At 41.4% G+C, this 16,081-nt stretch overlaps 1 protein-coding gene across 1 annotated transcript in view; it reads left to right on the forward strand.

Moving 5' to 3' along the window:
- Atp10b (ATPase phospholipid transporting 10B (putative)) overlaps positions 1 to 16,081 on the forward strand; it is a 108,462-nt gene that overhangs the window by 72,073 nt on the left and 20,308 nt on the right. Inside the window, exons 14-17 of the mRNA XM_029483189.1 lie at positions 2,444 to 2,628; positions 7,312 to 7,633; positions 11,330 to 11,406; positions 12,864 to 12,989. Of these exons, the coding sequence (XP_029339049.1) occupies positions 2,444 to 2,628; positions 7,312 to 7,633; positions 11,330 to 11,406; positions 12,864 to 12,989 (710 nt within the window). The remainder of the gene's footprint in view (positions 1 to 2,443; positions 2,629 to 7,311; positions 7,634 to 11,329; positions 11,407 to 12,863; positions 12,990 to 16,081) is intronic.

Here is a 16,081-nt window from a genome sequence, read left to right on the forward strand (position 1 = left end):
AAGGTAGGCTGATGATGCAGGGCAAGAGGGGAAGGACTGAGACCAGCTAGGAGACAGGCTGGATGTCTGTAGGAAGAAAGAGCATTGCAGAGATGAAAAGTGAAAAGCTTTGCTTAGGAAAATGAATCTCCTGCTGTCTTGGGAGAAATGCCCTTGCCATTAATCACTCTGAGGCCACCAGGAGAGATGAGAAGCAGCTGGAAGGAGTTTAGGTTTAGGGGATCGTTCACAGACCCCCTCTAAAATGACACACAAGAAAGGATTAGGGCTGTACACAGGCCACTAAACCAAAAGCTGTCTTTCATTGCTACAAGATGGTGAGGCCTTGTCAATTAAATGGCAGCAGCAGAATAGTTGGACAGCCTTCAAACAGAACTTCTTACTCTTTAGCGCCTTCTGCCTCTTGCCTTGTTCATTGGCTACTATGTTTGCTGCCTCGTAAGCCCTGAGACTTCTAAAGCTGGAAACAAGAATTGTTTTTACAAGAACCAGAAGGCAGCTGGTCCAGAGTAGTCTAGCCACCATACAAGGCCACAAGTGGTCACCCCATCTGGGGTTCCCACCACTCTCTCACCTCCTGGACGTGTCTTTGGCTTCAGGGTAGCACCAACTCTCTGCTGTAGAAGATATTCATCAGCTGGCTCTGCTGAAGGACTCACTTGTCAGAGCCTGTCAGCTTCCCTGTCTAGGAGAGGCGTTCACAACCTTCCTGTTTCATTTTCTCTTTCACACAAATAAATGTGTTTTCCCTCTTCCCTCCACACAGCCTCCCTGTGCTGTAAATCGATCTCCTGAGCTCACCTCACAGGCTAAACCTCACAGAGAAACGATATTTAAGTCATCACTGCCCACAGAGTTCTTTACTTATACATTTGTACCTGAAATACAAAACAGGCACATTTGAAGAGAGATGGGCCCCTTTTTGCACCTCAAGGTGGCTGGGAAATGTGACTTGAAGGCAGAAGCCTGTGTGACCACCAAAAATGCTGCATGGCCTTCATACCAAGTCTCAAAATACAAGCAATATGCAGTCAATATAACTGCTTTGCCAACGGATTTCCACCCTGAATTGTTCAAAGAAACAAAGTCTTTGCTTGTACCCTAAGTGAAATGGTTAGCCATTAGTGTGTGGCCTAGAATGAATCTCATTTCAAATGCAGATTGAGTTTTGATTAAGCACTTAGCAACTATTTCATACATGGGTACGGCTTCATCGGAGTTGAGGCAAAGCTTGAGATCATCCACAGATGATGACATCTGTATGTCTAATTGTGCATGACTGTGCATATCGAAAACAAATGGGAGTCCCCATTAAACCTGCTGTGATCTGCGCCAGAGCAAGTTTCTCTCTGCTCTCTTCAATACTCACTGCCTTGTGTCACTATAGGCCACCACCAGGTCTCCTCTACACTCCTGCTTAGTCCCTGAGAAACTCTCATTCTGACTCTCTATTCTCCAATCCACTCTCTAGAATGATCTGAAAATACACACCCGATCCTGCCCCTCCCCAACCTAACACCCTGTTACAGCTTTCTTTGCAGCCAAATAAATTCCATATCCCTCAAGGCCCTGATATGACTTCAAAACCTATTTCCCTCTCACTCACTCTCCTCCTGACTTCCTTTCTAGTCATCTCATACTCTGAATTCTAGGCCTTCACACCTGTTGGTCCCTCTACCTGGAATATTCATTTACCTCTGCCATTGATCTTCCTGGTCTGAACAGAAATAGTTGTTCATCAGCAAGACTTTTCCTTGACTTTGGAGGTGAAGTTCTGTGTCTGCTCACAAAGCACTCTGATCTTGCCATGTAGCTCAATTACAAACCGTCCAATGGCTTGAGTTCTGGGCAGGTAGCAATTATCCTAAATAGGGTTACTAGTGGTGCTCTGATGAAACACCATGACCAAAAGAAAGTTGAGGAAGAATGGGTTTATTTGGCTTATGCTTCCACATTACTTTTCATCATTGAAGGAAGTCAAGGCAAGAACTCAAATAAGGCAGGAACCTGGAGGCAGGGGCTGATACAGGGATCAAGGAGGAGTCCAGCTTACTGGCTTGTTCCTCATGGCTAGTTCAGCCTGTTTTCTTATGGAACCCAGGACTGCCAGCCCAAAGGTGGTCACATACACACAATAAGCTATACTGGGCTGGGCCCACCCATGTCAATCACTAATTAACAAAATGCCCTATAGGCTTGCCTACAGCCCAATCTTACAGAATAATCTTAATTGGGGTTCCCTTCTCCAAAATGACTCTATCTTATTTCAAGTTGACATAAAATTAGCCAGCATACCAATCATCTTTATCTAGTTCCTGGTTGTATCCTGTGTGCACAGACTAGTACAGAGAGCATATTTGATTAATGGCTGTATAATGCTGTGGGAGAAGTAAACTGGCACACATTTGACCTAACTGTGCTCCCATGTCTTTGGTGTTTCCAGGAGCCACTGGGATTGAAGATCGACTCCAGGAAGGGGTTCCAGATACCATCGCTGCACTGCGGGAGGCTGGAATCCAGCTCTGGGTTTTGACAGGAGATAAACAGGAGACAGCCGTCAATATCGCATATTCCTGCAAACTGCTGGATCAGACTGACACAGTTTACTCCATTAACACAGAGAATCAGGTAAGGCCAAAGAGGGATTAAATGCTGATATACATAGCAGCCCCTCAGCCAACTCTGAAGATCTTGGATCTCAGAAAAATCTGAAAGTCATTCAGCCCAGCATTCAATAATCCATCCACATGCTTAGTAAACAGGTCGCTTTTATTGCTACTTACCAGGGAGTTTGAGCTTCCCTACTTTATAGGTAAGGACATTGAAAACCACAAAGGCTCAGTCTCCTGCTCAACAGCTTTCCCTGCTAGTCTGCTAGTCTAGACACCAAATCTAGAGTTCTGCTTTCTTGTCAGGCTAGTGCAAGTCACATATACCATACCCATTTACTCAATGGTCAGTATCTTGCTGGTTAAGATTAAGCCCCCTATTGACAAGTCCCACTTGTACTGAAATTAACCGGAGCTTAAATTTTCAACATCAATTTATACGTTGTGGAACAGCATCCTAAAAGAAATAATGCATCATGAGGTTATGTTGTGATAGGATGGGAGAGAAAGTGTAAGAACAAGCCAGAAATCAGTATTTCCCACCAGAGCAGGTTGTGCCAAGTATGAGGACCAGGAAAGCACAGTATGAGACACCTAAAGAAATGTCTTCCCAGCTATCCTAAGAGTTTGTATTCGGGAGGAAGATGTAGAAAATGAAATAAGGAATGTGGAAAGTGTGATGAATTCCCCTGTCAATGGAGCAGGGATGAGATTCAGAGGAGCTGGACAAGAAGAGCACTGTACGCAAGGGGCCATGGGAAGAAGGAACCTGGGAACCTAGTATATTCCATGGGGAAGGAGAAGTGGAAAGGCAGGTGAATGGAAGCAACCAGAGTGGGAAAGAGAGTGCTGGCCTCTTGCTGGCTGAGTGAGACCCCAGGAGAGAAGTTTGGGAAGATTTATATTTGGTCTTTATACCATGAAGAAAGATGCATTGTTTGAATGTGTGGGGAGGGAAGGGGGGACTGGGGATCTGTTCCAGTTAGTAAAGTGTGTCCCTCAAAATCATAAGAACCTGGATTCAGTCCCCAAACCCTTATAAATGAGGTGGTCATGGCAGTGAATGCTCTAATCTCAGCGCTAGGGAGAAAGAAACTCACTGGGACTCACTCATCAGCCAGGTAAGCTGAATAGAGAGAGCTCGTGGTTCAGAAAGACCCAGACTCAAAAATATGGTAGAAAGTTATTGAAGAAGACACCCTACATCAGTCTCTGGTCTCCACATTCACCCATGTGCATGATCATACACACACACACACACACACACACACACACACACACACACAATACAAAGCATGCTTATGTCCCTTAAGATGTAAATCTTGTCTATAAGCTTCCTTTTCCTGTGGATAACTTTGAAGATTGAATATCTGCAAATCCGTAGGACAATCAGACTAAGGAGGCTGCAGTGGGCTGGCTTCTACTTAATGAGATGCATTCCTGTAGGAAACTGAAGATGTTTGATTAATAAGTCAAGTTTCTAAAGAACAGTTGGCCACACTCCAAGTCATTGTGGGTTTACTCACTGAATTTTCAACTCCATCACTGTCAACTCCTTCAGAGCTGTCCAGAACCCTCTAAGACAGTGGTTCTCAACCTCCCTAATGCTTCAACCCTTGACTACAGTACTTCCTCATGATGTGGTGACCCCCAAGCATAAATTTGTTTTTGTCACTACTTCATAACTAATTTTGCTACTGTTATGAATCGTAATGTAAACATCTGTGTTTTCTGATGGTCTTAAGCAACCCCTGCAAATGGATTGTTCCAATCCCAAAGGGGGTCACAACCCAAAGGTTGAGAACCACTGCTCTGCGATTACACTTGAATCTTCACACCCTTATACATCCCAGGAGCCACTAATCCAGTAAGGGTAGTCTCCCTTAGCCTTTTCCCTGGGAGGACGTAGATATATAAATAATATTAAGCCAGAAAGTGAGAAAACACAATCTAAATCTCAGATTTATTTAAGCCTTAGTTTAATGTAATTACCTATTCAGTGAACATTTTCTCCACAGGTTTTAATTTACCTAACTATAAACATATTTAGATTTACTATCTCTTTTGTATATATCGCAAAGCAATAAGCAGGTTTTATGGGGTCTGCCAAGATTTCTAGGTTCTCGTGTCTATAAATTCTAAGACTAGAAGTGCATTTTCAAAAGGAACTAATAATAACAACCACCGTTACTATTATTATTGACAACACCTTTAGAGCTTCAAATGCTCCAAATTGTACACTCCATAGCTTTCATCCTCTGCTCTAAAGCATGGATTAAAGATACTTAATGTGCATGCTGCCAGAAAGATTAAATAGGATCGTAGAGGGAAAGTACTTACTTAGTCCTTATATTTGTTAGCTAGTGCTTCATGACAAGTTATCCCCAAGGCTTAGCAACTGAAACAGTCCTTTATGATCCCAAGGTTCTGTGAGTTAGAAACCCAGGGATTTCTGAGCCAGGGTTTGTGGGTGAAGGTCTCAGTAAAGTTATAGGCTACCTTTCCAGGGCTCTGAAGCAAGATGAAATTCAACTAGGTTTATAGGTAGGAAGGAACCCCACTTCCAAGTTGACCCTCACATTTATTAACAGATCTCAGTTCACAGTCCTCTAGGCTTTGCCACAGACTGCTACACAACATGGTACCAGATTCCTCCCAAGGCAATCTACTAAAGTGAATGAGAAAGAGTGCTGAAGTAGAAGTCAACTTGGGAAGATATATCGTGTGTGTGTGTGTGTGTGTGTGTGTGTGTGTGTAAGATTTCTCTTCCTTGGGAGACTCATTAAGTCTATGACTAGAAGGAATCACTCCAGCATTGTTTACTGCAGGATCGTGACAAAATGTTAAATATTCAGTAACTAGAACTATTATGATTAAAACGTGGAAATAAGTGGATTCAGGTTTGGTTGTGAACTTCACAGCTCCTGTGACTGTGTGGTCCAGTCTGGAGGAATTTATGAGACTAGAACTAAGCCCAACATCCAGCAAGAATCACCCCATTATCTGGAAACACTTTATACTCCAGAACCAGTTCCTGTGGCCCCTCCTGGCTCTTGAAGTCCTTCTGTCTGCAATAGCAATTTAGCATCTCTTAAGGGAAGATTCAGGAAAATGAGCTGTATCTACTCCAGGAATTACCCCCAATGATTGTTAGACAATAGATCAATCTACCCCAAATCTGTCACTTAAGGAGGACCTTCACAAAATCTACCCAAATCCACATATCACCTCAACTATTTCTCTTAATGCTTTTATTCAAAATAATTTACTTGAATAATACTTTACTTTTAGAATAGATTTTTAGCATTTTGACTAATAAAGAAATATCATCCCATCCCTTATAAAAGAACCTGATAGGCTCAAGGGATGGCTCAAAGAATAAAGTACTTGTAGCACAAGTATAGCATCAGAATTCAGATTCCCACAACCTGTATGTCAACTGAGCATGGGGCATGCCTGAAATCCCAACTCTTAGAGGCTAAGACAGGGAATCCCCAGGCCAAGCTAGCTGGATTAGCCAAGTTGACAAGTTCTAGGTTTAGTGAGAAGAGACCTTGCCTTGGTAAAGTGGAGAAAATTCATGACAGGCACCCAACATTCCCTCTGGACTCCACATGCACAGGACACAGACACACATATCTACATATTCACCAACACATGTGCAAACATCCATACAGAAATGCATGCATGCCATACTTACATAGAAAATCCAGTTCATATGAGTACAGCATGCTACTAAAGTTATTTATACTATTATCTTCTGTCTTCTCAAGCTTTATTAAAAGGTAATGTTTACACGAGTTGAAGAGATATCAGAAGAACAATTAGTACTATGATTTGATTTTATCATTGATATAATTCAAAGTATTAGAAAAGAATTGCTAATTAAAAACAACTTCCTCACCAAATTTCAAAATAACATCATTTATTTTTAAAAAATCATAAAACTAACATGATAGTGGTACATCTTTAATCACTTGAAAAGGGGAACAGTAATATCACTAGTTCAAGGCCAACCTGGACTATATCAAAAGACCATCTCAAAGTAGAAAAAAAAATCACAGAGAAGACTCTTTGAACCAGTAATAATTTCATATTCATGGTCAGTCCAGACCAACACGGAAAACACTGTATAGCACAGTTCTAAAGACCTCTGTGGAATAGACCAATAGATCTACCCAGAGTGGCGGGTTTCTTTTCAAGTTAGGAAGCCATGATTAAAAAAGTAAGGTTCCTGCCTCACTACTATTTGGCTGACATTAAGTAAAGTACTATGTTCCTCATTGTTTCAATCTCCTCATCTCTAAACCAAGACCAGGGATACCACAACAATGTGTAAAGGCACAGCAGGGAACTGGAAAGGCCTGTAAGAGACAGAAGAAAACTCACAGAACAGCATGAAAGGTTGTCAGTGTCTACCAACATATTAGTGCTGATTTTTATCTTATACCCGGCCCAACTCAGTTGCCATCTTGCAACAGCCACTTCTACTTCTAATCACCTTCTCCTATTCTGGCCACTAATGTCTCAAAACTCAGTATGGTTTAATGCTGCTTCAAATACTGCAGAGAAATGTGCAATGAACTTGGAAAATTCCTGAATGACTTATATGGTAGAGTTTTATAATTATCTTACTAAAAATAAAGGTACAGTTTTAACCTTCAAGGCTGCTTACTAACACTTTATTATGTGACCTCTGCAGGAAACCTGCGAGTCCATCCTCAATTGTACATTGGAAGACATAAAGAGGTTTCATGAACCGCAGCAGCCAGCCAGAAAACTCTGTGGACACTGCATCCCACCTAAGATGCCATCTGTTAACTCGGGAGCTATGGCTCCTGAAATTGGACTGGTCATTGATGGGAAGACACTGAATGCAATTTTCCAGGGAAAGCTGGAGAATAAGTTCCTGGAGTTGACTCAGTACTGTCGGTCTGTCCTGTGTTGCCGCTCCACCCCACTGCAGAAGAGTATGATTGTCAAGCTGGTGCGAGACAAGTTGAGCGTCATGACTCTTTCCATAGGTACCCATCAGCCTGGGATGTGGGTGGTATCTGGGCAGGATTGACTTGACCTGGATCAGCTGTGAAAAACAATATGAGTAGGCAGAGGTCTTTGATAAAAATTGCAGTCTAGATGTCAACATTAGGAGATGAAATAGGGGCCACTAGATTAGAACAATAATCAAAGCACTTGGAACTGGCCAGTTAGCTAAATAAAAATCAGATCTTAGATGGAAGTCACTGACAAACAAGGGCCCTGGACTCAAAATATGAATATGGTTTTAAAAAATATTTCTATCAAAAATAGACAAGCAAGAGTGTTCCACTAAGAGACATTATCCAGTACCCTCCCAGATTTATTTACCCATGGTAATACCTAGGATATCTATAAATTTGCTATTCTTCTGGGGATAGAAGGGGTAGGGGTATTTCAAATCTTTAGATGTTATCTCTTAATTTTATATGCTAGCCTCTACACCCAAGGCATATTCTTAATTGACTCTTGTTGGTTGATGATAATTGGTCAGAAGATCAAGGGCTAATCATCTCAAGCACAGAAATAAAAATTTCGCACTAAGTACCTCCCAGGAACAAGAAGCCTGATTTATAAGAATCTTCTTGATCTGGTTTACACTAACTCACTGATGGTGTTTCTTATCAGGGCCTTATCATTCCTTATCACTGGGCTCTTCATATTCTGTCCAAGTTAAATTAAATGTCTTGCCATTCTCTATGGACCCTCCTCCTTACCCTCATCTCTCCAAGCCTTTGTACAAAATGCTCTGTAAAACACTCTACCCCTACCCCCACCCCCACCCATATCTTGCCCTTTTTGGCGGATTCCCATTCCCCATCGTACCTCCTACACATAAGCTTATAGGGACAGAGTCTGTTTCATTCACTATTTGATCTCAAGATGAGCACACTCCATACATATATTAAATATAGTCACCACCACCCCCATCTCTCAACTCACATACATCAACCTAGTCCCTGAAATTTTAGTTGTCTTTGGGCCTAAGAGAAGATAATTATAGAAATCAACATTCATGAGTTTAAATAACTATTATGATATATTATTCTAATTTGCTATAATACTGTATTATTAGTTGTTGTTAACATTTTATTGGACATAATTTATGAAGTAAAACTTACTATCATTACATATATATATATATATATATATATATATATATATATACACACACACACAAATAGTTTATAGAGTGTATCACTGTCCATGGTTTCAGACACACAGAGCTAAGGGTAACTGACCTATTCTACTTAGGGTCATCTCTACAGAAGAAAAAAAGGCCTCTCTTTTTTCTTCTCTCCAGTTTTAGAGATCTGGAAAATATTATATTCTTTTAAATAGTCTCCATATACAATATAAAAACTGAGAGAACCAGGCACAGTGGCATATGCCTATACCCCGAACATATGGGAGGAAGAAACAGTAAGACCCAAAATTCAAAGTTATCCTCACCTACACGGAGAGGTCTAGGCCAGTCTGGGATATATAAGATCAGGTCTCAGAGAAAAAGATGAAAGGAACAGATCCTTAGCAACTACATCACTACTGCAATACTGTGAACCGTCCTCTTCTCTAATCCAGATACACAATAGGCAATAGCCCAGCACATGCTCTCTGAGGTTAGAGATTGGCTTCACTCCCATAGCAACAGAAACAAAACCAACAGGGCGAGAAATAGCATGATTCCACACCTCTGCTTCTCCTGGTGTGCCAACAGAAGTTAAAGCTTAGCTTTATTCTGCCTTTGAGAGGATTAAAATTATGGACTGCTGTGCTATCGAAAAAAGAATCACTATTATAATGACAAGGTCTACCAAGAAAGACAACTACTACATTTTTAATTGGCACATAAATCATATAAATTTATGGAGTACAATATTAGTGATAACATTTTAAAGCTCCATATACTTGTTGCCAAATAATTGTGGAGGAATTATTCTCTCTCCTCTCCAATTCCATTATTCTCTATCATAAACAATGTAAATTTAATTACAGCTTATATATGAGAAGCTACTATGGAAAAACAGTGGGTTCCAAAGGAGACTATAGTAAACACTGTCTCTAACAAGGTGACCAAGCAGAGCCCACAGGACTGTATATTTTTATATGGAAGCTTATAATGGTTTTGTATTTTTAAACATAAAATTTAATACTACTAGCCTTTCAGCAACAATTATTTCACTTTGCTTTGTAGCTTACAAAGCCTAAAATATTTATCTGATCCCTTAGAGTTTAGCTTGCTGAGCTCTGGCTTACAAGATAAAGCACTGGGGAGATTTGGGCTCTGTAAGATGCCCTCACCGTATAGAAATGTATGTGGCTTCTTCAATTAAATAGACCTTCACCAGCCACATTTCAATAGATATAAGATGGTAACTATTTCTATATTGTAGATACAGACGTTTTTACTACATTAGAGAACAGTCTACTCGATAGTCCTGGTATCAGAGGTAGGGTGTCCATGTGTCTGTGTGTGTGTGTGTGTGTGTGTGTGTGTGTCTCTGTGTGTGTGTCTGTGTCTGTGTGTGTGTGTGTATATGTGTTGTGTGTGTGTGTGTGTTTTGTGTGTGTGCCTGCTTTCATGGCCTTACCTCTAGTTTCATGAAAGCTTAATTTACTCAGTGATACTATATCTCAGCTTAAAATAATCAGTGAATACATCTCATTTTTTCTATATTTATACAAAAAACTGAATGTCATCCATTCCTTTGGGTCTTACTCATGGTCTCTGACGAGCTAGCTGTCCCTGCATTCTAGTTATCTTGATGTGGTAGTTGATTAGAGTCAAACTAAAATAGAGAAGGCCCTTAGGCCTTGTTTCAGTCACCTCCTTGTCATTGTGATAAAATATCTGACCTGAACAGCCTCAAGTGAGTAACTGTTTTATTTTGCTCATGGTTTAGGCAGTTTAGGTTCTGGCTACACTACATCCTCCTGAAGTGTAAAGCAGGATCTCAGAGAGGATGAACTACATATGTGACCCCATGGTCAAGTCTCACTCAGCATTTGCTCTAGCTCTAACACACACACAGACACACACACACATGTCATCATGGAGGGAGCATGATGGAATAGAAGTGCCATTTCATGGGAATCAAAACTGAGAGAGAGACAGGAAAGTGCCTGAGAGAAGACACCCTTCAAAGGCATGTCCCAAGTCACCTACTTCCTTTAGCCAGACCCCACTTCCCATCAGCTCCCAAGAATACCATCAAATTATAAATCCATGACTGGATTGTTCCACTCATAAAGTCAAAGCCCTTATGACATAATCACTCCTCAGTGGGTGGATGCACCCTCTGGGGACCAACCCTTAAACACAGGAGCCTTTCAGGAGACATATTACATCAAATCCTAACAACCCCCAGAATCAGAACAGAAATATGCAAGTTCCGGTACTACTGCACGCCTTCACCGGATGGACAGCCCTCACCAAGTCTCAAAATTTGTCAGAGTCTCAATTTACTCTTCAGCAAAATCTATTCTAAGATGTGCAAAGGCCTTTCTGCACATTATAAAGGACCATTCATGACACTTTTGATCATCATTGATGGAGTAAAATGTCAGTAAGAAGTAATCATTGAGAGATTTAAAATAAAGTGGAGTTTCTTCTGTTCAGATGGGTCTTCTGTTCAGAGCGGTTGGACCAGGTGTAAAGATGCTCGCTGTCTCTTTTCTTTCAGGGGATGGAGCCAATGACGTAAGCATGATTCAGGCTGCTGACATCGGCATTGGAATATCTGGGCAGGAAGGCATGCAGGTACTGTGCCCTTTATCTCGTCGTTCTTCTTGTCTGCTCTCCTTTATCCTTACTGTAGGTTAGAGGAATATCCCAGGGGGCTGAAGAAACCTTCCTTTGAGCTTCCCAGAATTTTTAACTGACGGTCAGGGGGTCTTCCATGCCTCTGTGTCCTCTTTTACCAAAATCCTACAACTCAGTCCTTTAAAAACAGAGGGACATTGAGGCTATGTGGCTTCTACAAAAAAAAAAAAAATCAATGGTAACAATAGTCTAAGGCTACAGCATGAATAAGCCTTTCTCTGACTCCACATATCCTTGTGACCTCCATAAGGAGTGACATACATAGGGATATTTGAATATATTTTATTGCCTCATAAGTTAATTGGTACATTTTCGTAGGGTACCTAATTCTCTAAAAATTCAATTTGGAGCAAGCATAATAAAATGAGATACTATTCTCTCCCATTAAATCAGACCCTGTTTTCTGAGCCATCAGTGCTCGTAATCTCACCACCAGAAAAGATACTGCTTTCAATGGTTGCTGAGAGTAAGAACAGCAGCCTTAGTTCTCTGTCACCCTTCGGGTCCTAACCATATGCCAGCAATGTCATATACTTTTATATGTTACCGCATGGGATTTCAATAATTATATATTATAGACTGTCGATCATTTTTTCAGATAATAAAACTGAGGTTCTGGGAGTTGACATAATTTGAAAGTGTTCCAAGAGTCCTAACAAACATATCTAAACTTCATATTCTTTATTTTCTTTTTCTTTTTCTTTTTTTTAATATTTTTTATTACGTATTTTCCTCAATTACATTTCCAATGCTATCCCAAAAGTCCCCCAGACCCTCCCCCCTACTTCCCTACCCACCCATTCCCATTTTTTTGGCCCTGGTGTTCCCCTGTACTGGGGCATATAAAGTTTGTATGTCCAATGGGCCTCTCTTTCCAGTGATGGGCGACTAGGCCATCTTTTGATACATATGCAGCTAGAGTCAAGTAAACCTCATATTCTTAAGAGACCTCTGTATCTTGTTATAAATGTCCCCAATGACAGAATGTCCATCTCAGCACCATGTAAACAAATGTCCCAACCAATGGAGTCATCTGTATATAATGCCAGTGGCCTACTCGAGAGGCACTCAAGGGTACTCAGAAGTTTGAGAATCACCTGGTGAATTTGTTCTCTTTCAGAACAGAAACTGCCAGTGGGCCTTAAAAAATTATTGCTGGTTAACTGGATGGAAAGAGGGCCAAGTAGAGTTCTGGCCCTTCTTAGATTCTAGTAAGGTTTCAGCTTCCAAAAAGGGAGGAGGGGTGTTGGAACCTAAAGAGCCACCTTAGAGTGAGCACATGACAAGGGATCAGGCCTAGTATAAAGCACTGTCTTCAGGAGAGCTTCTTTGGGGGCATTGAGGGCATTGATGGCTGTAAGTTGAAAACCAATGTCTCTGCTCTTTCCTCTTAGGCTGTCATGTCCAGTGACTTTGCCATTGCCCGCTTCAGCCACCTCAAGAAGCTGCTGCTTGTGCATGGCCACTGGTGTTACTCACGCCTGGCCAGGATGGTAGTGTATTACTTCTACAAGAATGTGGTGAGTGTCCCCTGTTTAACTTTCCGTACAGCCTTGCAAGAGCTCTGTCTCCTCTGAATACTGGATGAAGCATTTCTGCACAAGGAAACCAGCCAGGCTGACCTGGATTTGGAATCTCACTAACTGTCCAACTTGGGGCAACACTGTTCATCTCTCCATAGACCATAGATTCCTCCCTCAGGAAAGGGAGGCAGCTATTGCTTGCTTGAATGTTGTCATAAGAACTGGTAATGCTGTGCAGAAAGCACTTGAAAGACAAACATAGTAGCCTATAACATGGTTATCATTTTCCTCTTACTCCATGGTTTTAGACTCTGATACAGTCTTCCTTGTTCAGAAATTAACTTCTCTGTCCAAAGTCCAATGCATATGCATACATAAAAGAGCTGCACAACAAAAATTAGGTAAATTCAATCAGCTGGAGGGTGATGTTGTCTCAGCACAGTCTACGCAAACAAGTCACTCCACTTGACTTGAAATTCACTCTGAGAATGAAAGACAGCTTACTTAGAATCCAAAACAGCCTATTTAGGTTTTTATTTTACATCCAATGAATCATTCTTTTGAATCAGCACAGCCTTGTCTCTGCATTAAATTTGTGAAACAGAAAGAAAACCTCTCCAGCCAGCCATGCTCTCAAAGCTCAAATGATATTTATTTCTAGCATGTTGCCAAGCTCCAAACTGCAATACGGATGCTGTATTATCTCCCAGCTGTAATTAGAGGGTGGGCAACGATGACTTCCACATCCGAAACCAATTCCAGAGGGGATTAAAAACCTGCCTGCTCTGAAATTTGAACAATGAATTAATTACTGTAATGGAGCATCTAGGGAGGAAGAATGGGCACCCAATCTCAGCCCTGCTGTCACGGGGTTCAGTGTGCTCCCTGTGAAATGCAAAGACCAGAGGGGAAGTAGAAACCAGCCTCTAGGAGACAGATATACTTTGTGGTGTTAAATTTTCAAGATGCATGTCAAGACAAAACAAAGATTTACTTCATCTATTCAAATAACTGTTGAATGTCTGCTGTGTGCTAGGCAGCATGCTAGCCAGTTGGCACAGTGTGTGGACTGAGCCAGGAAGAAAATGTCCTTTATCCGAAGGAGATGCTCTGTCCATATTGAGATGACAAGCTTCTTCCCATGAAGACTAGGTAGCAAATAATGTCTGCTTTGCTGGCTCCGGGTGTCTAGATGAATCTTACTATGTAACCCAAAGAGAGGATGAAGGGCCAGGAAAGACCCAGAGTGACTAAAGTGAAAGAACTTTGAAAATTCAGATGCTTGTTTCTAGTTTTCAACTAGGATAAAGGGCAGCTGAGTTCAAAGCCCTACCAAGACCATGTCTAGTAAATGAGGGTGCTAGATTGGCACAAATCTACTAAATTCTTGTAAGACATCTATCCCCTCCTACCCCCGCCGCTACCTTTAAGACTTGGGTCTTGAACTTCTCAGTTCCCTGAGGCTAGATACATACTTCAACCATTTTACAATATGATTGACCAGCACACTCTGGGTAGGAGGATCTCGGACAGAAAAAAGAGTTGTCAAGACAAAATTAAAACCTGGTATGTTGGCATACACGTCTAGTTCCAGCCCTTGAGAAGCAGGAACAGACAGATCTCTGAGTTTGAGGCAAGCTTGGTCTACATAGTTAATTCCAGGCCAGCCAGGCCTCCATACTGAGGTGCTGTTTTAAAGAAAATGGTGTATTTAAGCCTAATCACTCACTCTTCTGTGTTGTAAGGTCAACAGGAAGGAATCACGTGGTAACCCTCATGAGGTTGCCTTCCCCTTAGGTTTCCTGCTCATGGACTAACTTGCATTCATTTGTTTTCTTCAGTTTGCATCCACAGTAATAGTTTTCCTCATGGCCTCTTCCTACACTGTCATTATCCTTTGTTCTCATTCATTCATCCCCCCAACCTATTGTCCTCTCCTACCCTCCAGCTGACCCCCTCTGTTCTCTCAATTACTTCTTCTTATTATCCGTATTACATCATCCTATCCCCCAATCCCAAATATGCTCCCAATGATCCTTTCTAGCTTCATGAGCTAGGAACACATATGTAGTTACCTATTAGATATACACCCCAGTTTCCTCATCCATTCCCTTCCCTGACCATTGTGTATGGTCCAACTATGAGCATAGCCATGCAGTATCTCTGTGTATATGGACTTAAGAGTCTTTGGAGTATATAGCAATGATGAGCCACATGACAGTTCTAGCTTCAGTTTTGGAGGAAGGACCCGCCACAGAGATTTTCATGGTAACTGCCCAAGTTCTGTTCCCTTCAAGCTGTGAACAAGGGTTCTCCCTTCATCGTCCTCTGATCGATTGATCTAGGTCATTTACTTTCTTGCTGACATCAGCGTAAATTTGACATCAGCTTCCCTGATAGCTAAGGATGGTGAACAATTTTTTTTCAAATATTGGCAGTTTGTATTTATTTTGAGAACAATCTAGTGGGTTAATTAGCCCATTTATTGGTTAGATGGCTATAGGTGGTTATAGGTGGTTATCTGTGGGGCCCGGGTGTGCACCCCATTTCTGACGCACAGTCGGCAGCCTTTCTTTTTGCATGACACAGACAGTGTCTGCACCATGGCACTGGTTTCTAAGAAGCTTTACTGGGCAGAAGCTTCTTAACTTCCCCTAATTCTCTTTCTCAATTTAGGGGATTATTGCCTGAGCCACTGAAGTCCTAGTCACAAAATCCTTCCCTGGGCCTGTATCGCGCTGTCTCGTACAAACATTTCAAAGTTTCAGCTTTTACACTAAGGTCTTTGACCTACTTATAGTTTACTTCCACACAAGATGACAAATATGAGTCTAGTTTCATTCTTATACATGTGGATGGACAGTTCTCTTAGCACCGCTTATGAAAGAGGCTGCCTTTTTCTCCACTGTACAGTTTTGACAGCTTTGTTGACAATTAGACAGTTAGGGCAGGAGAGAGGTTGCTCAGTGGTTACAGCACTGCTTCTCTTCTAGAGATCTTTTTTTTTTTTTTAATATTTTTATTACATATTTTCCTCAATTACATTTCCAATGCTATCCCAAAAGTCCCCCATAGCGCCCCCCACTTCC

This window comes from Mus caroli, chromosome 11 (genome assembly GCF_900094665.2).
Source record: "Mus caroli chromosome 11, CAROLI_EIJ_v1.1, whole genome shotgun sequence".
Lineage (NCBI taxonomy): Eukaryota > Metazoa > Chordata > Mammalia > Rodentia > Muridae > Mus > Mus caroli.